This window comes from Leguminivora glycinivorella, chromosome 8 (genome assembly GCF_023078275.1).
Source record: "Leguminivora glycinivorella isolate SPB_JAAS2020 chromosome 8, LegGlyc_1.1, whole genome shotgun sequence".
NCBI lineage: Eukaryota > Metazoa > Arthropoda > Insecta > Lepidoptera > Tortricidae > Leguminivora > Leguminivora glycinivorella.
This window is the reverse complement of record NC_062978.1, coordinates 9,570,205-9,596,150: the sequence shown is the minus strand read 5'-3', so window position 1 is coordinate 9,596,150 and position 25,946 is coordinate 9,570,205. Positions and strand designations below refer to the sequence as shown.

Here is a 25,946-nt window from a genome sequence, read left to right as displayed (position 1 = left end):
AATTGAACTCGACCATTGAAATTTCCTTACAGGTTTAACGTATTTATATACATTTTTATTTATAATACTATATACTTTAAAGTTTTAAGTTTTTATATTTTGTTTCTGTAAACTTACGATACCTTAGTGTTAAATAGTATAGGTGCACTAAGGATCACAAGGCATTTCCTCGAATAAGCAAACGGATGGACAGACAGACAGGCGGACATATGAAACAATGAGGGTGTGTAATCTATTCTTGATAAGAAGAGACAAAATAATATGGAAATGAAAAAATGCGGTATTAACTCTTGTTGTTTCTGTCGCTATTAATTAAGACCAGCCCCTCTACCACGTCTTGTCGCGGGCGAGTCCATACTTGAAGTCGCGCTTGACTCGCGCGCGACAAGGCAAGTTGTGCTAAAGGGTCAGTATTTGAGAGCCCTACAATCAAACTTAAAGCAAATTAAAGGAAAACTTGAGGAGAATGGTTTTAAAATAAAACACTGTGTTAATAAACTTTATCTTATACTTATTTAGAGTGTAGGTTTTATAATTAAACTATTCGTTCTGCATTATCATCCTATAAACATCAATATATTTACTAATTCGTCATCTAAGACAGGGTCATACTATAAATAAATATAGTTATTTACATCAAGCATAGATACACCTAGGGATCTATAGGTATTCCACATTTAAAATATGCAGAATATGCTACTGAATTAAATAAAATAAATATACTATGGAAAAAGTTTGGCAGGTAGAGCTTCACGTACATACATATAATATAATTGTTTCATTGAAATAATAACATTGAATATATCTCTGTAACATACTTAACATTAGATAGATTTCTTAGTCGATAGGTATTTTAGTTTCATTTTGGCAATACGTTACAAATATCTAAACTATATAAACAGGAAGGTAACTCAACACATAGTTAATATAAGAAGTGACGTTAAAATTATCTTCACATGCTCTTAATTTTCTTAATTCTAAAGTTGTGATCATTTCATTTTGAACGTTTGGCCAAAGTAGGGACTGCTGCTTGCTGACTGTTCTACTGCTCATATTTAAAATATGACGCTAAGGTCCATTGTATTTTCGGAGAATGCACCCTGGTGTAGTGATGTGCAAGTTGCGGAAACTTTCCAAAAAAATCTTTAATTTCTTGAAAAATTCACGAATCTTTCACGAAATACAATTATCCATACAAAGTATGGAAAGTTTCCGAAGTTTTCCTATGTGAAAATTTCCGAATTTTGGAAACTTTCCGCCGGCCATCAGTACCCTGGTGTATAAAATAGGATCCCAAATTCAAAGTTCAGTATTTGTTCAAATTGTTCATTACTCACCAATCCGAAGAAACTATGAACGCTATGATACAACTATTAAAAAAAAGAATTTTTATGTCCACTTTTATTTCGGATCAATAATGGGTACTTAAACATACAAAACGGTACCGATTCGGTAGACAGACGTCAATAATATGTGCACGAGTAGGTTGGATTATAATAGTTCTCATTGCAATTGTGTCGCTTAATTTCAAACTTGGGTAAACCAATTCTGTTATATAAACTTGATTTTTTATCTTTCAGATCATATTATAATTTTTATATATTCAACCTTAAAGCAGAATGGATTCAGCCAATTTTGAAGTTAAGCGACACAATTTGTTTCTCAATATTTCAACAATTTCCCAAAAATCTTTAATGATAGCTGTAATGGTTTTTCTAGGGAATCCCAATAATATTTATATGGGCAAGCACAATTAGTTCATAATAGAATTTCTTTCTCACTATTTATTTAGACAATTAATTTCCCAATTTTTTTAGATATAAAAGTTTTTCGAGAGAATTTAAATATTTTTTATCTTGGCCCGGGCAAAATAAACTATGTTTCTCTTACCCCACATAACCTAATTAGGTAATTCCCAATAGTGCATTCGATCCCAGTAATGTTCCCATCCTTGGGGCCTATTTACACGACGCGCGAACTCGAATGCGATTTTAGATTGCAGTCTGTTGAGGTTACATACAATTCAGCACATAAACCAAATACCGCAATGTAATGAAACTCGTATGCGAGTTCTTGCACCGTGAGAATTCTGTACAAATATTTGGACTTTTAATCACCAGTTTCTTTTGTTATAAGTACCTAAGATAAGAATTCAATCAAAGATATAGAAGGTCCAGTAAACAGCGTTAAAGACTAGGAAGCAGACTGGGAAGATAACGCGTGAGTAGGTGTCAATGACGTTGACATCTCGGATCTTGGGCATGGACGCTTTGATGACGGACGCGCCGCGCCGCAGGGCGTGGATCATCTTCGGCTTGCCGGTTGAACCGTCTGAAACACACAATAGTTTATTTATTTAATCTTTATTGCACAAAAGAAAAAAAACTGTTCACAAGGCGGACTTAATCCTATAAGGCATTATCTACCAGTCAACCTTCCAGGCCCCGTAGCCGAATGGCATTTCTACGACGCGAAACGAAAACGAAACGCCGCGAAAGGTAGTCTGGCTCTGTCACGCCAATACGCAAGAGCGATGGAGATAGATATCTACGAGCGTTTCGTTTCGTGAGCGTTTCGTGAGCGTTTGTGCCTTTCGGCTACGCACCCAGATGAGACCAACCTTCCAGACAGTTACAGATTATAAACTGAATGATAGGTCTTGTAAGAATTATGCAAAGAAGTGACTCTCAGTTGCCAAGACCGATATCGAACGGACGTCTTCAGCGTACGCGGCTACCGTCTTGACAGACGACGATGAGGCAACGGCGGCACCCCTCCTAATCTTGACTACCCTGGAGGCCCGTATTTGGAGGCGCAGACCGAGCAGCGGCGACACGCGCCCCGCGGAGCTCGTGCATTCTCGGAGCGCTATGATCTCTTCTAGAGCGGGTCAAAACAAGTGACGATCTGACGATGCGACCGATGGTCTTCGGTGTTCGTCGGAGATTTTGAATTTCGAATCTCTTCTAGAGCGGGTAAAAACAAATGACGATGCGACCGATCGTCCTCGGCGTTCGTCCGAGATTTTGAATTTCGAACGAAAATGATCATGAAGTGTTCGAAGATGGATTACTGGCATCTTTATGCCGCTCCTAGAGAAGCATAGTGGAACTATCCGTTCAAACACTAGCAGTGTTCCATTTTTCAAGGACAAGTTATTTTACAATGACACTATGGATCTCATGGAACGACTATGGTAAATATTACACAAACTTTTAGAATTCCTAGAGTGCGGCCTGGTGCGGTAGCGCAGATGCGTGTGGTGCTGCAGACGCAGCGAGGGCGGCGCGGCGGCCGCAGCCGGCAGCGGCTTGGAGCGCAGCCCGAGCAGCGGCGACACGCGCCCCGCGGAGCTCGTGCACTCCCGGAGCGCTATGATCTCTTCGGGAGAGCGGGAGCCTGGTAAGAGAGATTTATTATTGTTACTGATGTTTTGAATGCAACTTAATTGTCCGCAGTATGCAGTTGCATAACACAATAAAGAGGTTTTATAATCTCCGATTATACGGGAAGGTGAGACTCTTAATAATTTTGTAAACATTCATTGTCCCGTGCCCTCACATACCTATAGGTAAATACCTAAGAATTCAGAACTAGATAGTGAACGACTGGACTTGTTAAACGATCACTTTGATTTAAAGTACCTACATGTCTTTTTAAGCCTAGGATAAGGGTTTAAAACCCCTGTTATCTTAGGCCCACTTGCACCAACCACTTAACTCAGGGTGAGTGGGCTGTCATCTGTCAAATTCGGTAAAACCCACCATTTTCGTTGGTGCAAGTGGCCCTTAAAGAATTTAAAAAGACACCAGAAGTAAAATTTGTCAAGGACTAAATAGACCAATAATGGAGGGTTAACCCGAGGGTTTTGACAGTTGAAAGTCCACTAACCCTGATGAGTTAAGTGGTTAGTGCAAAGTGGGCCTAATGTGACAAAACTTACCACCAGAACATTTCAAATCTTTCTCAACACTAGTGCTCGTGGACATCTCTCCTTTCTTTAACTTGGCCCGCTTCCTCGCTCTGGCGCCCCAGTAGGTGTAGTTGACAGCTGCGTACTCGAGCAACGCCGCGAACACAAACACGAAGCACATCACCAGGTAGATGTCGATGGCTTTCACGTATGAGATGCGGGGTAGGCTCGACCGAACCCCTGTGCTTATTGTGGTCATCGTCAGCACCGTTGTTATACCTGGAGTTAGAAAATTTTAATTGACTTGTGATTAGATAAGAAATTGGAAAAAAATCATATTCGAAAGGCAATAGACCTCACAGGGCCCCCACCAAATAGTGCGATCATCAGTTCAAATAAACTTCACAATAAGCGACAGCAAAGAGAGATCGAAATCTATGGAGACATATAATAGGATATGCTGGCGTGTATATTTTTTGTTTAACGATAATTTTTATATGAAACTGTATAAATTGCTCTGATAATTAGTTTAGATTACGATCATAATATATATGTAATGAACTATTCATAAGAGCTTGTAATTAGGCCTACATGAATAAAGATATTTTCAGTACAGATGGTGTTTTTTTACGCACTAGTGCGAGAAGTGGTTCATTATATGCCAGGTCGAAACTTCGGAGGCTCATCTGTACTGAAAAACGTCGTACGATACACATGCAAAAAGGAAATTCGTAACTCGTATCGCCACAATTTATCGCCACTCGTTTCGAACTTCCTTTTTTACGCACTTGTATCGTAATGTACAATTTTTGAGTTTTGAGTTTATTGAGTTTTATTATTATGCTTGCAATTCTATCACTTATCCACGTGGATAAGATATCTGTCACTCTTACACTAACATACATTCCAAAGCGTGACGGATACTTTATCCACATTCCACAGAGGTAAGTGATAAAATTGAAAGCATAGTACGCCGGCAGCTAAGCCAAGTGATCACGATTTTCAAATTTCAAGAAAGCTTGATTAGACGGCGTAAAATGAACTTGCTGTGAGAATAGATAATAATCAGTCAGGTAAGAACGTAATGCACGATACCCTAGTAACGTAATTCAAATATCAATTTTTTTACGTCCAAACCGGCCTATGCATTTTATGCCTATTGTCTACGAGTATATTGTTTATGCATAACTTTTAATGCAGGAAGTACAAACCACTCACCTAAAGCGACTCTCGCCGACGTGGCCTCGTGATTGATCCAGAACGAGACCCACGAGAGCATCACAATGAGGATGCACGGCAAGTAAGTTTGGAACACGAAGTAGCCGATGTTTCTGCGCAGTTTGAAACTCAGCGATAGCCGCTGGTACACGCCTGTTGCTAACTTCTCCTGTAACATTGAACAACTCGTGTAACAATCGTTGGTGAGCGAAGTAATTTTTGCAAACTTTGATTTAGTTTAATATGGCTTGTCTATACACTTCGTTAGTCGTTCGTGTACGTCGTTTTGCAGTGTCTTAATGCTTTTAAAACTAGACTTTGCTGGGGTTGGCCATATTTAGGTTAAGTAAATAATGAAATGATAAGCTGACAGGACCATTGATAATTTTTAAGGTTTCCAATTGGTGTTATTGCATATTTTTTCATTTTCAATCGCAATATTTTGTCTATCAGTGTGTTTGCCTCGGCTTCGGTGGTCGTACGTCCCAGTACACCGGGACATCAAGTTCCCTCCCAACTGAGGGGGGACTGAAATCTTCTCGAGGCTGAGGCGTAGGGTTAGAGCCGGCGTAGCTTTATTTGACGTTCATATGCGCATTGTAATATGCCTACTTGAAAAATAAATATTTCATTTTCATTTTTTTTTTTTTCATTTTCCATGTCCCGCTGTACTGATAAGTATAAGAAAACTGTCCCCGTCATGTCCCAGGATTTTTAAGGAACGAAATACTGTACAGGTAACTACACTCACAAGTTTAACACCCCGTCCAGTCCAGCTGTGGCCGTTTGAAAAAGAAGATCTTAAATAAAATACTTCATCACTTACAATCCTATCATTAGTTTCATGTCCCAGTATCGTGAACTGAGGCAGCTCGGCGTCCTCCACGCCGCGCACCGGCGTTTCCTTCCAGTACATCACGACGTCCGACACCGTGTACCCATCTGTATCGTGAAAGGTATGTTAGCATGCTGCCCGCAAGCACGCTGTCGCAAGATGACCCAATAATTCAAGTATCTGGCTACTCAAGACAAGCCAACAGAAAACTTTGTTTTAATTTTTGCTCGAATGACAGACCAAACATGTACAGATTGTATCATTCACAAGAACGTCTGCCTTGGTTTGTATTGTGATGACATCAATGAGAAAAATAATAAAACATTAACAAGTTGACTGCTCGACTCTTTGTTACAAAACTTATAGTTTACGACAAGGTTACTATACGAGTAAACATGTAAAAGGCTAGATTTAATAATCTGGCGCGTTATCATGAATTATACTATCGGTACAGTTGATACTTAATGTTAAAAGATCATCTTAAGACATGACAATTTCACTCGCTGTTGCTCCTTAATTGCCCAAAATACTAATCTAGCCTATCTTTATAACCCAATACCCTTATGTAGGCTACAAATGGCTTTGATATCACGAAATGACTATTTATGCGAACTGGCAAAACTAAAGTTTGTTGGATTGCGAACTAAAATTTAAAGTGTGACTGGCGCGCGAAAAAAAGAGTGAGGGAAATGGCCTAAATACGAATAGTGTCTGAAGCATTTGTTAACGTAGCGCAAAATCAAGTCATGCAAAGCTAATAGGCCAATCGGGAAAACGTCAAAGTCTAACACGTCTTCGTTAGCTTCAACGTTTCTCCTCATTTTTTAGGTAGCCGGCACCGATTCGTTAGCACTATAATCTTTTGAAATTGTGTTTTACTAAAGATTGGCCAGCACAAAGTGCTACTTTGTAGCTTGCCTTAAAAAACAACTGTTATACCCTACGTATAACTGTGACTACAGCAAGTTTGTGATAACTTCAATCTGAATACTCCTCTAGCTTCAATTCCCAGACATCCCAGAAAATGAACGCATGGCGAGGCGTGAAAGAAAATTTTCGCAAAACGCGTTTCAGAACCATGAAATAAATTGCATTAAGGGGCGTGTGGCAGAATGCACGGAGCGGTGAGCCACGTGTTAACTAGTGTAAAAGTCACACAGTTTTCAATCTCGACTGTGGTTACTGAATACCCCTTTAGCTTAATTTCTTGGGCATTTTAGAAACGAACTGATGACGTGTCGTGAAACAAAAGCCTTGCAAAAACACAGGGCTTTGCTGAGCTATAAAAGAAATGACGTGTAGCTGAATGCACGAAGCGGTGAGCCACGTGTTACTAGTGTAAGAGTCACACAGCTTTCAATCTCGACGGTGCAGTTCTGCGAGTCGAGCGGGTAGTAGTGCAGGTCCATCATGCAGGCCAGCGTGGCGGTGAAGCGCATGCCGTAGGTGATGCTGCCGTCGCCACCAAGGCGCACCAGCTTGTTGCGCTCCGTCACGTCGTGAAGGAAACTGGAAGGTTGTTGCTGTTTTACATGATTTTTCGAAAATATTGTAAAGGATTAGAATTTATGGAATGGTCAATGAAGATTTTATTGTATGATTTTTGTTCTTAACATAACTCAACTTTAGATTAAGTCATATCTGTACCTAAGCTGGAGCCTAAATTAATTTTAAAATTTAGATCTATAACTTTTAGAGCTTTTTTTGCATGCATAAGAAAACTCAAAAACTGTTCAAAATCCGGCCTGAATACCTTTTGGCCGGCTTAAAAGTGAGCTTAAAATATAGTTTCAGCTAGGGGTCACTAAATATTTACTTATGACTCAATAACAGATCGCGACCCATTAGTTTGAAAATGCTAATCTATATGACAAAACCTGAACTATAAAATATTTTATTTTTGTATCTTACCTATTCTTATCATTAGCAAAAAACGTGTCAGGCACCCAAATCCTGTCAGCGAAGTCTCCCGACAACGTCAGCACATCTTCCTGCAGCCCGAAGCCTAATCTCTCATCCTTCCAATATTGGTTCAGGTACAGCGTTATCGTGTAGTCCTGGAACATAGACCATTCAACCAATCGTCTGTTTTAAATAGCTACAGTTACACTACTACTACTACTGACTGTTTATCGTCATAACCATTGTCGTAGTCGAGTGTTTTTTTAAGCTTTAGAGTGAGCAAAGTGTTGAAATATAGCGTAAAAGTTCGTCAATAGTTAATAAGGTGTAAGGTGTGGTGACGGGTTCAGAATTTCACCACCCCCTTTCTTCCCGTGGGTGTCGTAGAAGGCGACTATGGGATATATATGGGTTAAATTGTGGCGTAGGCGAGAGGCTGGCAACCTGTCACTGCAATGTCACAGTTTCGTTTTCTTTCAATTCCTTATTTGCCAAGAGTGGCACTGAAACTTGAGTAGTTTCATGTGCTCTGCCTACCCCTTCATGGGATACAGGCGTGATTGTATGTATGTTGTATGTATGTATGTATGTGTTTTCTATATACATATATCAATGGCATCACGCATCTATCTTTAAAGGTAAACCACCGCGGATCGGATGAGATTTCAGTAGAAACGTCTCTCTCAAATCTGTTAAATCTCTCATTTAGGCCAAGGGTTATATTTCAGTTTGAAGTTTCAATGTATCTACAGAGTAGGGCCTGTAACAAAGGCGAAGAATTGAACTCTGGGCTATTTTCCTTATACTGATTAACATTTGTTCGGTGACTTTTAAAAATAACTTGTATTTTGATTTTTATCACCATTGAAAGTTTTTTCTAAGAGGTAATGTATTGCGAATTCTGTTAAGTCTAAAGTGTGACAGACAATGTCAATGACAACAATAATGGCGTACATTGAAGCTAATATTTATTTTGTATGAAAAATTAAAAATCTAAAGACTTCATAATTTTTAAAAGTCACTGAACAAATGTTGATCAGTATAAGGAGAATAGCCTACAGTTCAATTCTTCGCCTTTGTTACAGGCCCCACTCTGTATATAGGTACTGAAAATCTGCTGACATAAAAATGTTTAAATGATGGATCGAGGACGAGGATGGCGAAAGTTACATCGGTCGACCCGGTTTGAAACCACAAACATATTCGAGGCAAAATCACTTCATATTTGTCGGCGGCAGCACACTTCGCGCATACATTATTATATGCAGTGTTCTTTAAATTAGCATTTAGTGAGTATGAGTGGGCGGTGATCTAAGCCGAGTGGCGGCCATCGATTGGCTGACGCAGCACTCCGCCCCCGGCACCAGCGACCCTCCAACTATGTCAAGTGACCGCAGCCTTGCTCTCTTTTCGCTGCTATTAAAAGCTTAATGAATTATGATGGACGAGCCTTGAGACGCGAGCCACCGAGGTCCTCTTGCGGACCGAAATCTGTCATGCATACACCTCCAGCCATGTTTTATCGTAGATTATCTTGATGCTCCTAGCGACAATATCAATCAATCTTCGCTAAAATAGGTTAATGTTTTATGGATTAGAAATAGGCCGGGAAGACATGATATTTTCATTTCATTAACGGTGAAATGTATGGTTTAATAGACAAAACTATCATGTTGCGGCGCATTTACGAAAAAATAATATATAACTCCAGGTAATCTCACGTAGGTATATAATATAAGTAATAAAAGTATGCCATATACCGTGCGTGGCTAAACTGGCTATTAAATAATCAGCGTTTGGGTAATTGGACCTGTACCTTACCTCAGAAAGTTAAGTTTATAAACCACCATGTTTTGTACCTAACAACTGTTATTCATTAATAACAACCAACAGCGAAAAGGTATTGTCTACTTACCTAAAATATAGCGATCGATCGTCGCATTTTTAACGTAAATCCTCAGAAGCCATTACTCAACAACGCACAGTGATACAAACCTCAGCGTTATAGAAATGCGAGACCAACTCACCATATTCACTTCAGATATCGCGTCGAAGCTCGCGATAGTTAAATCCATCCCGACGTACAACGGATCGCCTGCGAAGCAATAAAACACAGTCAGCGTTGCTATCTGCCGAGCATCCAAGTCGCTGACAAATCATACCGTGTTTACCGGAGTAAATTCAATATTGAATCCTTATGGTTCGGAGCCCGCAATAACATCCGCGCTCTAAGACTCCGAGATTGCCTCGCTTGGTATAGCATGCATTTCGAATTCGTTGCTATTTGCTGAACGGCAGTATTTGGCGTGCAACGCGGATGTAGGCCGATATGATTACGTGTTTCCGCCGTGAGCAAGGCGGAATCTCATTTGGATAGGTTAAGACAGGTTATATTAGTGTTTATCTATTTGGACTAAGTTATGTAACAGTAGGTACAGTACAGTGAGCTACATTACGTTACATTTATCTGTATCAATTATTCAGTTATGTACCTACCTTATGTAGATACCTAAATATGTTAATAAAATGACTATTTTCATCATCATTATCATCATCAGCCTATCGCAGTCCACTGCTGAACATAGGCCTCCCCAATTTCACGCCACCGTTTCCGATCTTCGGCTGCTCGCATCCTGCTGCCAGCCATCCTGCGCAAATCGTCGCTCCACCTTGCCTGAGGGCGTTCTACACTACGCTTGCCGAGACGCGGTCTCGACTCAAAACTCGTTTACCCCAACGGTTGTCGGTTCTACGGCTAATATGGCCAGCCCACTGCCACTAGAGGTATATTAATAAAATGTCTATTTTCATGAGAATTATTAAAATTACACCTAGAATGTCATATATAGTATGGTGTTTACTTCTACTACTATATTTATGTCAATTCTAATACGATGATACCTAGCTCGCTAAATGCTAAAATTCAAAGCCTAGGTTTCAAGTGAAACTTTGTACAGGAATGCATATGTGTTTAATGAAGTCTTACCACTCACCATAATAATTTTTACCGACTAAAGCGCGTCTTTTTAATAAGACATTGTGCATAAAACAGCATTTGGCAAACTTATTTGCTTAGCTCGCTGTTTGATCTCGTTGGAAATATACAGGGTTAAATATTTTTCTTACCTCCAAAGTTCGGTCTGAGTCGAATGTCGTAGCCGTCGAGGATCCGTGTCACGGTGTGCGTCACGTTCTCCAAACGGTCAGACGCGGCCACGGCACGCTCGTTTCTGCACCAAAAGTCTAATTATAAACCCAATTTCTATCTATAAGCAGTTTGCGACTTTTTAGCTGTTTCATACATTTCCACTGTCATGATTTCATAATGCCGCTAATTTCCAAGGAACAGTCAAATTTGTTTCGTGTTAATAATAAAAGTTGTTAATTATGACCTCAAAATTCACTATGCAAAGTTTGAACGGTCATTTTTATTTCACCCTCTATGTATAGTTGTAGGCTGCCTGCTATAGATATTTACCACTAGACAGTGGTTACCTACTTACATTGAACATTAACTCCTCGTTTACATACTCTCAGTTTTGATCATTGAAAAAGTAACCTTGACATTTAAATAAAGCAACACGTGCAGTGGCGTGGGAATTCTAATCAATAATTATAGCAGTTACCCTATCATTTTATTCCAGGTATGCTATAAATACAACTGAAAGCGTGGACACAGTTTCCTGACAATTTCCGACCTCGGGCGATCCTCTACCACATTGCATCGCCAGCGTTGTCTGGGTCGACCCAAGAGGTAACTAGTTACCAGTTGGGTTATCTCAATTCCCAGGTAAGCCTTGGCCGGTTGGCAACCCGATCCTATTCCATTCTTAGTAAGTCGACGAAGTCTGATAAGCGATAGTAATAAACGAAGAAAATATATTGCAGGACTCCAGCGATTTTACCATTGCTAAAAGGTAAGAAAAAAATCACTCACTAGTACAACGCGAACTGTAGGGTTACCGTGACTTTTTTAAGTTAAAAATACGTTACGTTTTCAGTAAAAGTTACGAAAAATGTATGGAAAAACTGAACAGCGCTCCAAGCGGAAACGCACATGTACTAAATCATATGTCATCCTACCGACTGCGCCATGTAATAAGTATTTGGATTTAAACTAAACAGCTACCCGCAGGTACAGTTTGATTTACGAATGATTTATTCCATTGTTTATAGGTAATCCAAGATAAATTTTGCAACGATTTTCACGGCCTCGATAGCGCAGATGTTATTTTAAACGTCAAACTTTGATAAAATTATTTTATAAAAATCTTTGCAGACTTACTCGTATCGTGGCCGGTCTCTAATCACACACAATGAACATAAATCAAAGACAAACTGAACATACACTACATTTGTTTAAATATGTATAGTTAACAATACAAATATACGGCGTTAAATGGCTTTTTAAGAATAAAATTCTTTCACAAAGTTGGAACAGGATAGTGGTGAACACCTTCATACTTGTAGCGCTCACAAGCTTTATATGAATACTAAAATACCAACCCTTTGTGTCCATTTTCAGCAAGTGTTAAATATTTATACTTTCCCAAACGAATATTCTAAGCCATCTCCTAAACAACACACACGGGAAATAAAATAACTATGTTTAGTGTTTAGGCCCGTTTATGATACCTAATAATTACTATAAAATTCATTCAATTATAATATTTATAATGAACTAGCTTTTGCCAAAGAGACAAAAAGTAGCCTATGTCACTCTCCAAATATCTCCACTTAAAAAATCACGACAATTCGTCGCTCCGTTTTGCCGTAAAGAACGGACAAACAAACAGACACACACACATACTTTCCCACTTATAATATTAGTCTGTGACACTTCATAGATTGCAAACGTTTGTTTGCCACCTATACAAGTACGGTAAGATAAAACACCGATTAAATGTGTCTCAATATCCTTTAAATTACGTATCACGCATCGCTGTCATCTGCCACTTTAATTAACGGGTGTATTCCATTAATTACATTCCCGAACACCGATTATTACCTTCATGTACATTTAGTGATACATCAAAGAATTCCTTTTCTTGACTCCTGAGCTGTGAACGCTCCATCTTGCGATACACATGTATCTACTTGAGATTTCAGATTACTTTGTACGATCAAACGTATCTGATCTTTGGGTTCATTGGTTTGAGTTTGAGATAAGTGGGATAACGTAGACATACATTCAAGAGCATTTAAAAGGTATAAGTATACAGTTTCCTTATAGTCCCTGCTTCATTACGTTTGAGTTTTTAGGTATAGAAGGGTCCTGTGGCGCATCTCTGGCCGGCAGGCGAGCTGGCTGCCCACGAACCCGCGTCAACGCTGTCAAATTTAAATTCCTTTTAAATCAGTAGGCCTAGCACATGATGGCCGCGAGAGTATGTCGCCGCAAGATAGATGACACGTCTTCTTCTAACTGTATTAATGACATAAGGACGGGTAGTCTATCTCGCGGCGACATACTCTCGCGGCAATCATGAGCTAATTCATTATAAATACTCATCTCATCCAAGCAACACGTTTTAATTTATATTGATTTAGACTAACACGATTTGCACTCATAATTTTAGAACAAAACGGGACTTAATCGCGTAAACACTTACATTTATATTTGGCCCGACGTTTCGAACATCACATTATGTTCGTGGTCACGGGTAGACTGGCGAGGAATTGCATCAACATCTTCTAGCCGCGCGAGTTTCTCGAACTACCCGCACTTGTTCTTGATTATGTTGATGCAATTCCTCGCCAGTCTACCCGTGACCACGAACATAATGTGATGTTCGAAACGTCGGGCCAAATATAAATGTAAGTGTTTACGCGATTAAGTCCCGTTTTGTTCTAAAATTACGTTTTAATTTATTCAACAATATATGATAGAGTCCTAGGCAAAGGCCTGCCGTAATGTGAGCATGAGCTCCTTCTCATGCTTACTTACTTTACCTTACTTACTTATCAAATAGCAATGAACCAAGTCGTGTCTAATGCGCGCAGCGGTGCAGTCGCATTGATGATTTAATTCAAATAATTACGAAATCGCGCGGCTCGGCCGCTGCTGGTATTTGACGCGATGGCAGACTCTAAACGGAGGCAACCTGTCGTGAACGAGTTCCTCGCCTTTCTTCAAGAAAGAGATAAGCTCATTCTGGAAGGGGCGATGGATGCGGTGAATGCTGTCCAGATGAATTCGCGTGCATCAAGGTTCACTGTCGAAGACATCTGCGAAGCAAAGAGAGTGTTGTGCGAGTCCCTAGGAATCGCCGGCACCTACGTTCCTCACCGGAGAGGAGATGAAACCGGGAAGAAGAGCCTTGAAGACATTATGAAGATCTTCAAGGAGTACAAGGACCGAATTCCGGAGTTTGTGGCGACAGATATCTCCATCATTCCGTCGTGCGATCCGGATGACGTCAACGTTCGCAGCTTGTTAAGGGAAATCGTGGCCCTAAAAACAAGTTTAGCTGTAGTTATTACTAGGTTTGAAACCAGCTTGCAAACAATCGCCGAGTTACGTGACGAAATTAGTTGTTTACGTAATGCTCCTGCTCGGTCAGCGGTTTCAGACCTGACGTCCGATCATCGACCTGACAACACTAGTGTCGAGTCAGGTAGTTTGCGCGTTGACACAATTAAAAATGTCGCACGCGCCGCTCCGCCGCCCGCGCGCCCCCGCGCGTGCGGCCGCCTCCCCCTCACGTCGAGCTCACGTCAGCGGGCATATGCTGATGTAGCCGCCCTAGCCGGTCAACGCAACGCCGCAGCGAACCAGGTCAGCGCACCTGCAAAGGTGTGTGAAGAACGGGCTCCAATCAAGGAGAAGTCCTCCCGTGCCGATGTGGATAAGGAGGGGTTCACACTGGTGCAAAGGAAGAGCAAGGCGCGTAGGGCGCCTCGTAAGACTCTGTGTGGTACCGCGGAGCCGATTACTTCTGGTCTGCGAGTTGCTACACCGAGTAAAGCGCTCTACGTGTCGCGCTTGCATTACTCCGCCGGGGCTGATGAGGTGGTGGAGTACGTTCGCCGGAAGACTGGCTACACGCTGAGGGTGCAACAGCTGCAGTCGCGCCACTACGTGCACTTCACTTCATTTGTTGTGCGCGTGCCGCGCACGCTGCAGGACACCATCGCGAGCGCAGACTTCTGGCCGAAGGGTGTGGTATTTCGGCGGTTCCGGGGCAACCTGCCGAATCCTACGCCGAGTCAGACGACGCAACGGAGCCACGCTGTTACGTCGTCGCCCAAATCTAATGTTTAATTTGTTTATTTTTTGTATGTCTTTTGTATTATTTTTTTTTGTAAGTCTTGTTTTGTATTTTGTAGTTTCACAGTGCCTTGGTGTAAACTGTAATGCTGTGTTACTTTTTGATTAAATAAATGAATTGTTCGCCATATTTACTTCAAGATACATTTTTTCCTGGTTTTCCTTAAACTTTTTTGAAAAGGCATATCCAACTATTGCAAATCATGGACAACCTGAACACTGAGGGATAACAATAAATTTCTTTAACCGTTGTGTCTTATGGTGTTACCTGTTTAAGAAGAAAGTCAATTATTAGTAATGTTAGTTGAACTTGAGTGAAATGCAGGTTTTCAAAAATGAACGGGCTCCAGTTAGTGTCTGTGGCCTTTTAATGTTATTATTGGGTGTTCGTAATTATTAGGCATTTAGGCAGGTATGCACTTAAATATTAATATTTAACTTCGTAACTTTTACTACTTGAACATTGTGAAAAATTGGAACCTATTTACATTTTTACATATCCTTTTATACACTTTAATTCAATCATCTAATCATTAAAACACATTCTGATAGATATTCTTGTAAATATACGAAGCAAGTCGTGCCACTCAATTTATTACATAACAATTGATAAAAATTCTTAATTGGAACATTTCCATAATTAAACTGAAGGCGGCTCTTGAATTAATCAGACCATTTAGTGGGCAGCGAGCAAAATTACCATTTAGCATGGAGATTCCCAATCTGCCATTAAATTAACCCAGGTGACGGCTAAGCCGGCAGTCCATGCCCGAGGGATCTGATCAAATTGACAATTTACTAGTTACTGTGAAACATTGTATTACCTTTTTCTGAGATTTTTAGCCGATGGGGATAATCTGAGTGTATGTGTGTATTTTAAATATTAGCCAACTAAAAATAAACACATACAGTTATTTTGATGATGATTCAATCTATAGGTTTAAAACGATGTGGCCCTTTTAGATTAAATATAATATTTAATATTTCTTTGTCTTTCCCATCACGGAACAATGGTATTCCGGACCTTTGGGAGGCGTGCGCGGGGCCGAAGCCAACGCGTAGAGGCCCTTTCGACACTTTAATGAAATGTAAGGGGTACACCGAACGGATGTTGCCCTTGCCCGTATCATGGGACACACGCAGAGGCAACACCCGCCAGGGTGTAAGGACTATTTGAGAGTTAATGGAATCTAAAATGAACTGGTCTATTTTGATGAAAGTGATGGACTAAATACTGGGCTATGGATAAAAAACCGGACGCCTGCCTAATAAAACGGTATCCAATTTTATTTCCGGCAGACGGTGACTCGTCCCCACAAGATGGGCCCCCACAAAAAGCGACATCCAAGATGGCTCAAGGGCAACACCGGTATGAGAACTCAAGGGTGTAGAGGGTATTTCTTTATTATTATTTTTTTTAAATTTCGTTTGGTTATTCTTAGAATAGGTAATAATAGCCTTGTTAATAATGAATGGCTTAGATCGAATTTATTTGTTTTAGCAAATACTAAAAAGAGTTTCAGTTTCCTTATAGGTAACGCATTTTTTCCCATCGTGTATTTTTCAAAACTGTATGGGTTGAATTGTATTTTATTTAAATATAGGTAACCCGGTATTTACTAATCTCTTATGATGTACGAGTAGCTTGATTAGTTTTGAATATTTAATATAAATGTATATTAATTTTGAACAAAAGATAAAAACCTACGTAAATAAACAATATTATATACGAATAAGTATGTAAAAACTAAATTATTATTAATATACAATTTAAGGACTTAAATATTAATATACCCACTTTAATAGTTTTTGAACATATTTAAGATGGCTTAATCCGCGTAAGTTTGCAAAGTGTAAAAGCTTGCATTGCTGAGGTTCGGCACGCGGTGTCGGGGACCGCGGAATGTCTTTGCGGTGCCGAATACTCAACTCGGGCTATAATATCTTACATAATATCTTTATCTTACAAGAACTATGTTACAACTAAACCAAATTGCGTCATAATATTCACCACCTCCCGTGTCCCTTTAGTTCTATTTGCTTCTAAACTATGCTCGTTGCGCTACACACGGTTAGCCCAGTGACATTTTTTCTTACTACCCGGCGGGCGTTGTAGCATTATAATTCAATGGCGATTTAACAGTTACAAGAGAATACAAGGAGGTGTACTCACTGCGCTCGCACGAGCGAGAAGACCAGCGGTAGCAACAGCGCCAGGGCAAGGGCTGGCGCGAGACACTGGCGGCGCGGCCTCATCGCGCGGCTGGCGCGGTGGGCATCGCGGCTCCTTACATGCTGTTCTTCGCTTTACAACCACCGCGTGAAACTAGACAATTCAACCCAGTAAACCAAAGTAACTGTTTCAAAAGCGTTCTGCACTTTACGTATACATTTTTTTAATAAAAAGCGCGTCGCGGCTTCTAGTTTAATGCGTTCTAAAACATGATCTTTCAATTGCCATTTTTTCTAAGACGCTTTCGTAAATGTAATCGCGTCTTGTATAAGTTTGTTCCGACGGGCAGCGTCGTCTCGCGATTGCAAGCGGCCGCGGCGGCGGCGGCGCGCGGAGTGCCCTCGCGCTTGCGCTAAACCTCGACCAACCAAACTTGCCAAGTAACCCGCTAACTCTATGTCCAATTAGAAGGCAGATAGCCCATTTTTGCAGTTCGCTATAGTTTGGTTCAAGTTCTTAACCAAGTTTGTTAGATTATCAATCAATCACTCTATTTTCTATGCATTGTTGAAGGCAATGTCTGAAACTTTCTGAGTATTAGTGCTTTTTGTACTGTAGAGTCTCGTAAGGCTATTTAAATAATTACAAAATTATATCCATTTATGACAAAAATTACGATTCAAACGCAATTACATTACTCTTGTGAAACCACCCAAACTTAAAATACCATTTAAAACCATTGACCCTTACTTTGATGTTAAACTCGGAGGGCCGTGAGTTCAAACATCTCCCGCGCTTAATAGTATCAATGATGGTTAAGAAAAACTACAAAGAAGTCAAAGATTGTGTGCAGTTGTTTGGACAATTCAAATTAAGAGTGCAAGCCTTTCATTCAATTTAAACCTAACTCCCATTATAACTTTACTCACAAATATATTTTTCAGATTTCTTATCAGATTGCAATTATCTAAACATCCAAATTATAAACAAATCAATTATTTTTGCAGTCGGTACCAGACCTGTTTGCCCCTCCCAACCATACGCAGGCTGGCCCCGCCTTCAAAAATAATTGATTTGTTTATAATTTGGATCAACCACCCCGTGTTTTGTAACGCGCTTATTTTTGAAGGCGGTTCTTAAATTACATAATATTTATCTCACGTGAAACAACACGCACAAAGAAGATGTCACTTTGCAAAGTGTTTCAACAAAATCTCGGGAGGTTCCATACATACAAAAAAAAAATAAATAAAAAAAAAAAAAAACATTCAGTTTGAGAACCTCCTCCTTTTTTGTCGGTTAAAAAGAGGTTCCCACGTTCGTTATACAACGTCGAGTAGATCTTGTAATTACAGCGGAAGAAGGCACAAAGTGATCTGCACCATTGCTCTGCCAAAGTTGAAGAGGGGAAGGCCTTAAGCGAAGGCCTTTCTGATTAATTCTTGCGTGGCATGGGGTTGGTTGTCAGAGCGTCTGTAGGTGCGAAGCTGGTTTAAAACGTGTCATTCACGTTGACGCGCGAGAACATAGGATCTTTGAGATGCATTAACGTCGGTCAGTGCCAGTGTGGTCACAGCACAACAGTTTAAAGAATCTTTTGCAGTTAATAGACAGCGACATATATAAACTTACGCCTGTATTCCCAAACAGGGTAGGTAGAGCACGTGAACCTACTTAAGTTCTAGTGCCGCTCCTGACAAATAAGGGGTTGAAAGAAAACCAAATTGTGCATTGCAGGTTGCTAGCCCATCGCCCATATAGGAATGGAACCTATATCCCACAATTCACAATGGACTTCTACGACACTAACGTGAGGAGGGAAGTGCGTGGTGAAATCTTATTATATATATCGTAAACAGTTACCCAATCCAAGGATGATTTATATCGCTTCGCTCGCGTTAGAAAGAGACAAAAAGTAGCCTATGTCACTCTCCATCCCTTCAACTATCTCCACTTAAAAAATCACGTCAATTCGTCGCAAAACGGTTTGCCGTGAAAGACGGACAAACAAACAGACACACACTTTCTCATTCATAATATTATATAAGTATGGATTTACAATCGTCATTCACAAGAATCGTACCTCATTTTTTAGCGCCACCTATTAAATACTACCATAACTACACTGATGATCCCTACAATTTTTTTTTCCCCTCACTAGCTCGGAAACACGTGTTTTGTCCTTCAATACCAGCGGGTAAAAACGCATTTTATCCACTAGTGGATAAAGTAATTTGACCTTGAATATAGCCAAATTTTCTGCTTTAAAATTGATAAAAGTGGGTTAATCTAGTGATGAAGATGTTTTACCACCTGTGGAACTACTGGAAGCAGTGATAAACGCATTTTTTGCGTTGTAGTTTCCTCGCTATAGTGAGGGGAAAAGTTTTGTGTTACACTCGGGTGCAAATGTATTTTACTTCTCGTGTGTTAAAAAACTCGCAAGTTCAGGATTCTATTCTCGAACCACTCGCTTCGCTCGTGGTTCAACTATAGAATCCTTTCACTTGCTCGTTTTTCAATTCCACACTCGGCGTTAAAATACAACTTTGCACCCTTGTATAACAAATAACTATTAAATGTGTATGACTTGATATCATGATATTAAAATAAAGAAGCATGTCATTTGTTCTTATAAAAAATAAAAACACGCAAAAATATTTGGGGAAAATATGATTTTGGCCACTTCCTGCGAAAAAGCGCCATTTACTTTTAAGCCTAAAAAGCCCATACTTATTATAGGATTTGTCAGTCCCGTATTATATCGTTATTGCCCAAACTAATCATGAATTGCATGAAAGTACGAACCACGGCGCGGCAACATGAATGACACGGTATATAAAGTGGCACACGTGTCGGCGCCTACGGAAGTTATTTGCCGAGGCGGACCGCGCGTCCGCCGCAGATTGCGCTGCCTCGCGATAAACACGCTTCAACATTCAGCCTCCGCGCGAATCGTGGGAATTCGTCAGAATGTGCATGAATTCTCTGTGTCAGAAGATGGCGAAATTACTTCGCACACTGAGAGAAATTTGCATTGTGAATTTAACAAGTTCGACTTGTTGCGGTTTATCCGTTTGAATCAGCCAAACGTATGTTTAAAACAATATTGTTATAAACACATATGTGTTAAGTTGTTTTTACAAAATCGACTTGTTGATTCAAATATATTGCCGATTCAAATGACAAGTAGCTTGTTGTTTGAACCAAAGAGCACGTAGGCGCTATTTTAACCAAAAAACTTGTTGAACGAACATGAAAACTGGTTGTATTTTCTCTCAGTGCAGGGGTATTTGTTAAATCGGCGTTCACGATTGGTTCCCGGTACTGATGTAAATATTTGAAATATTTACGTGAATTCATACGATATACCTAAAACATTCTCTTCTCTCCCGCCTCATGTTTGACAACGGTCACTGTTGAATCTATGTCCAATTAGACCAGTACTAATCTATAAAAAATTCAAATTAGTACGAGTAACTCTTCCTTATGATTACTTGATTAGAAAATCAGGTTATATTTTACATGTGTTTAGAAGGGTGTTTGTTTATTTGAACACACATAAAATGCTGATGATGAGAATTTTTTACAGTCATCATTTGACCGTAGTCTCAGCTGATGAAGAGTAACCGCAGAGTCTAAAATTTACACTGCAGTACAGCAATGTCAGTAATTACTTACAAGTTAAATCCGATGGCGCTATAACCCTTTGTGGGTCTGCAATAGACTAATCCATTATTTTATTGAGACCTAGCTTGTATCTATCCTGGAATACCTAGACGAAGGGGCGAAATCGTTTCTTAGCAGTTTACTCTACAAAGTGACTAGGAAAATAACTACTGCGAAAATGGTATGTCAGCAGCATAGCGATGCGCTTACTTGCTAGAAACGGCACTATTCAGACTTAAGATATGTCGTATCGTATCTAGAGCTAAAATTGAATTTCAAATCGATACGAAAGGAGAACTTGAATCTTGATCAGAATCACTGTTACGTACCTAAAGATTATAAACAATTGTCTCCCAATGCACAATTTCATTTTAGATGCAACATTCACAAAAACAAATAAAGACTCTTCGCTATGGACAAGGGTGTATAGAGGTATATCGTGATAAACAGTATTAGTATAATCAAAGACATAATGTAACTCCGTATAGATGGATAAAGTCTAAGAAAAAAACGTACCGTACCTCAAAGCCCTAGAGAAAAAGGTACGGTGGCCTAGATGGCGTTACACCTTTGGGGAACGCACGGGTAGATGGCGCTAATATTAATATTTGACATTTTAACTTTTTTTTTAAACTGATAACTTTTATTTATAAACAACATATAAAATAATACAATAAACACTTACATTAAAACTTACAAATAAAACTTATAAATAAAATATTTGGCCCAGGTCTTGCTCGTTGGGTAAGGTGCCCAGAAGGCTGGCCGCATTGCCCCGCTGGATAGCAATGCTGATCCGCTGAGCAAGGTATTGGCCAGCCCTCTGGTCACCAGAAGCGTCTATAAGGCGCTTAGATAGCTCCTTGTAGAGGCAACGCGCACTTGGCCCCTACGGCCCCATGGTTTTGACCCCAAACGCCAAACATTTTAACACATATCAAGCTAACAATATGGGCCAAATTGTCAAAACTGAGGTTCAAAAGTTTTAAGCTTGTGTCGAGAGATGGCAACTGTATTACACATTTTACTTTGACAGTAACTCTCTTTAATACTCGATCCTCTTTGGTATAATTAATCGTGCGCCAAGATCGCAATTGAAGTAAGAAAACAAAAACATGTCTCACATCATACCTTACATTTTGATCCTATATGCGGAATATAATAATGTACGAAAATATTTGCTATATCCCGAAGTGTCCAGTGTTTTGTAGTAGCTGTATCTAAATCTGCATCCATACGTATAGCCAGCAGCACTTAACCCAAATTTGGGTGACAATAATGTTGAGTGCCCAGATTATTAACAGTACCGGCTTTCTCGTGCCACCCAGGTAATTGGAGCAAGTGGCAATCTTTGCTAAATCTTTCTTCGTCTTGGCTATTTAATCATTGGGAGAATAATAGGTAGTTTCATAAAATGGTCGACTTTTGCTTCTTTATTTGACATATTCAAACAAGTTTTGTTAATTTTAATTTTAATGGAAGCAGTTAATAAGCGTATAAACACATCTCGGACACTGGCGATCAAATATATGAAAGGGGCAAACTCTATTTAAATGATTGAACAGCTCGACTGTTCGCTTTTTTGACAGCGGTAACTGTGAGGTAACCGAGAGGGTTCAAATCAGAAGCGGGAGTGGCCATACTGTATAACTCTTTATTATATTAAGTACAAACTATTTAAACGATTGAACAGCTTTCCAGGTCCCGGTGGCAAATCAAAATATAAACAATTAAGTAGGACCTAAATACACCTACAGGGTGGATCATGACACGTGACCACTGTAAGTAGGACTAAGGTTACAAACTCACTGATAATTAATGGATCATTCTCAATTATATGTTATAAGTGTAATAATCTCAGTTTACCTGATTTGTTTTTGAAAAGTCGATTTAACTTAATTACAATCATGGACAGTTTGTAACACATAAAAACAAAGATACCCAGCAATCCATACTAATATTATAAATGGGAAAGTGTGTGTGTCTGTTTGTTTGTCCGTTCTTCACGGCAAAACGGAGAGACTAATTGACGTGATTTTTTAAGAGGAGATAGTTGAAGGGATGGAGAGTGACATAGGCTACTTTCTGTCTCTTTCTAAACCTCCACTTCCCTAAATTGGGGGGTGGAAGTTTGTACGGAGCAATCCGCAATTTTCAAATTTAACGCGAGCGAAGCCGCGGTCAAAAGCTAGTTTGATTATAAAGAAAATAAAATGTCATAATAATATTTCAGTTAAATGCGGACTTAGAAAAGTAACAACAAACTACAAAGGATTAAATACATAATTTGGTAATTTTAGGGTGACCATAAATTTGGCAAAGATTTTTTAGTGTATCAACAATTAATTTAAAAACTAATCGATGTAGGGAACAAATCAAATTATTTTATTAACTATTTTTGATTTGTTTTTTTTTAAGTAGTAACACTACTATATATAAATTATAAACTGAAATAGATACCATACACTAAAGAAAAAGCGATCAAGCCCACTGGTGGCGAAGCCGAATCGAACCCGGGTCTTCAGCCGCGTTAGCTGGAGACCCGGGTTCAGCCGCGTTGTATGGTATCTATTTCAGTTTTTAAAAACTAATGTTAATATTTTACGCAAATTATTTTACGAAGCAATCAGGCTTAATCCTTTATTTATAATTTTCACTGTCTTACTTTAAATATTTCAAATCCTGTCCTTATATCGCCATATAAATCCTCTTTGATTTTCATCGCCATCGACAGCGCATGAGAGCTCTTTTGCTTCCTTTTAACCTAACAGGGCCCTTGTTCGATATGAGAAAACTGACGTAGGTATCATATTGATGTTCTGTAGACGTGGGAGAAATAGAATTGTCGAATAGCTAGATGCTGTCCAAATCGGACAACGTATAGATCACAGTAAGCTAACAAATTTAGTTAGAATTATATTTTTATGTTCCTAATATCTTGTATGACTTTTATGATTTTTGTTTTTCTTTTACTTAATGTTTTTATTGACATTCAAATTAGAATTAGTTTAGAATTAATACTGACAATTAACGTTTAATAATGTTGTATAATTAATGTGTAAGTGTTTTGGTTCAGCACTGTAAACTTGCATGTGATTTATAAATAAATAATAAAATAATAATAAATGTGACAATCAAACCAAACTATGAAAAGCCATGCAGTAATAACAAACAGTCGATTTTGGTTGTCCAGTTTATCGAGTCAATATTTGATAGAATTGACAAGTAATAAAATCAACTGTTCATTTTAATACATTCATTACCACCCAGTCAAGAAAGACGGAAATCATACACAGTATATCGGCATTTTTTTTATGGGATAGGAGGCAAACGAGCAGACAGGTCACCTGATGGTAAGCGATCACCGGCCGCCCATGGACACCCGAAACACCAGAGGTGTTGGAGGTGCGTTGCCGGCCTTTAAGATGGGTGTACGCTGTTTTCTTGAAGATTTGAAGGTCGTATCGGTCCGGAAATACCGCAGGCGACAATTCATTCCACAGTGATTATTATTCATTCCATTCTGATTTAATGATAATGATTTAAAAGTGATGACAGTTATACGTGTCGAATAAGGCCCAGAAATGGGTGCTAGCGGCTTGGGCGCAGACGTGAGAAATAGTGAGAGAGCGAGGGTCGAAGGCTTCGTAATAGCGTACTGGTTTGTTGGACCGCGACATTGCCCTAATGATAGTGATTTAAAAGAGACGTGCTTTATACGTCCACCGGCACTCTTACTATTGTTGTAAAAATCGTATTTTAAAATAAAACCCTATAATCTGATCGAAATATGTATGTATACATGGGAATTTATAGTACGTAATTAAGAATTGTAAACAGAGTTACATAAAACTTTGGGATAAGAAATAGGTTCTGCCTACCCTACTCTTAACCACCTTCTTGAGCGTGCATTAGCAAAAACTGAGTCCTGGTTAGTGGATATAACCCGGTCAAAGTACAATGAAACTAAACGTCAATCATTCAAAATCTTATCAATAGAGTTAATTCGATTTTACTTATGTGTGAGTTCGGATCAATTTTAACTAGTCTTAAGTCAAAGTCAAGTCAAAATATTCTTTATTCAAATAGGCTTACAATAAGCACTTTTAAATTGTCAACAATGTACAATATTCATCTTATTCTAAATATCAGAGCAATTTATTGGTGCAATAAACAATATTGTTTTAAAACTACATTGAATTAATAAAATGATATCAATCTAAATTATATAAAAAATACTAGTCTATAAACTTCTAGAATAAATTCTAAATGTCAAAAAAATATTGTATAAAAATACATTGAATTATCAATATCATCATTAATAACCTATATAATTAATTGTTTTCAGCAATACTAGATTGCGACCATCCTATACCTATGTATGGTTTATTTTATTAACATAATTAAAAATATTTTGGTGTTCAAATCACTCACCCTCTTGAAATGCCTATTCAGGTTGTTTAAAGTTGTTAACTAAGATCGCAAAGTTTCCCTTAATTATTCTTTTTATACTAAAAAAAAAAATCCGTTGTTTAATAAAAGTTGATGGTTTTCGTTCAGTACCTACAGCCTTCACATCCAATTTTCTTAAGTAAGAAGAGTAAATTATTATTAAATATTGTTTTACTTTTATGAAAAGACACTGTATTTTTCTCACTTCGTTTCGTAAGAATCAAGAAATTTTTTGTAAGGTTCAAGACTTCCAAGAGTTTTAATAGTATTTTATGTTGTTATTAAGACGCCACGAGTATTTTTTGACCTCCTTTAAACGCCTGTTGCATACAATACTTTTTCTACGACCATGCACTTACTTTTTAAGAGGGCTTTCGTGTTAAAAATAGTGAAATCGCAACCGAGCACTCGATCATACCGTGTGTGGTATCAAATTAAAGGGCTTTGCGAGTAGTTTATAAATATATATCACATTATAGGACTTTTTCTACTTGGTCTAACAAAATATGAGAAA

The 25,946-nt window shown here is 38.9% G+C and overlaps 1 protein-coding gene across 1 annotated transcript; it reads right to left on the bottom strand.

Moving 5' to 3' along the window:
• Window positions 1-519: 519 nt before the first annotated feature.
• Window positions 520-17,567, bottom strand: LOC125228486 (gamma-aminobutyric acid receptor subunit beta-like). Its single transcript, XM_048133061.1, has 10 exons — window positions 17,312-17,567; window positions 10,995-11,098; window positions 9,896-9,963; window positions 7,878-8,023; window positions 7,318-7,475; window positions 5,958-6,073; window positions 5,132-5,300; window positions 3,944-4,192; window positions 3,214-3,399; window positions 520-2,331 (listed from the first exon to the last, which is right to left on the bottom strand). Exons 1-10 carry the CDS (start codon window positions 17,392-17,394, stop codon window positions 2,153-2,155), a joined length of 1,458 nt encoding a protein of 485 aa, XP_047989018.1. The 5' UTR covers window positions 17,395-17,567; the 3' UTR covers window positions 520-2,152.
• Window positions 17,568-25,946: the final 8,379 nt, after the last annotated feature.

Coding starts and splice junctions, on each gene's coding strand:
- LOC125228486 (XM_048133061.1), bottom strand. CDS start 17,394: ATGAGGCCGCGCCGCCAGTGTCTCGCGCCAGCCCTTGCCCTGGCGCTG. Junction 8,024..9,895: donor CGATATCTGAAGTGAATATG/GTGAGTTGGTCT, acceptor TCTATGTTCCAG/GACTACACGATAACGCTGTA. Junction 2,332..3,213: donor GCACTCTAGGAATTCTAAAA/GTTTGTGTAATA, acceptor TGTGTGTTTCAG/ACGGTTCAACCGGCAAGCCG.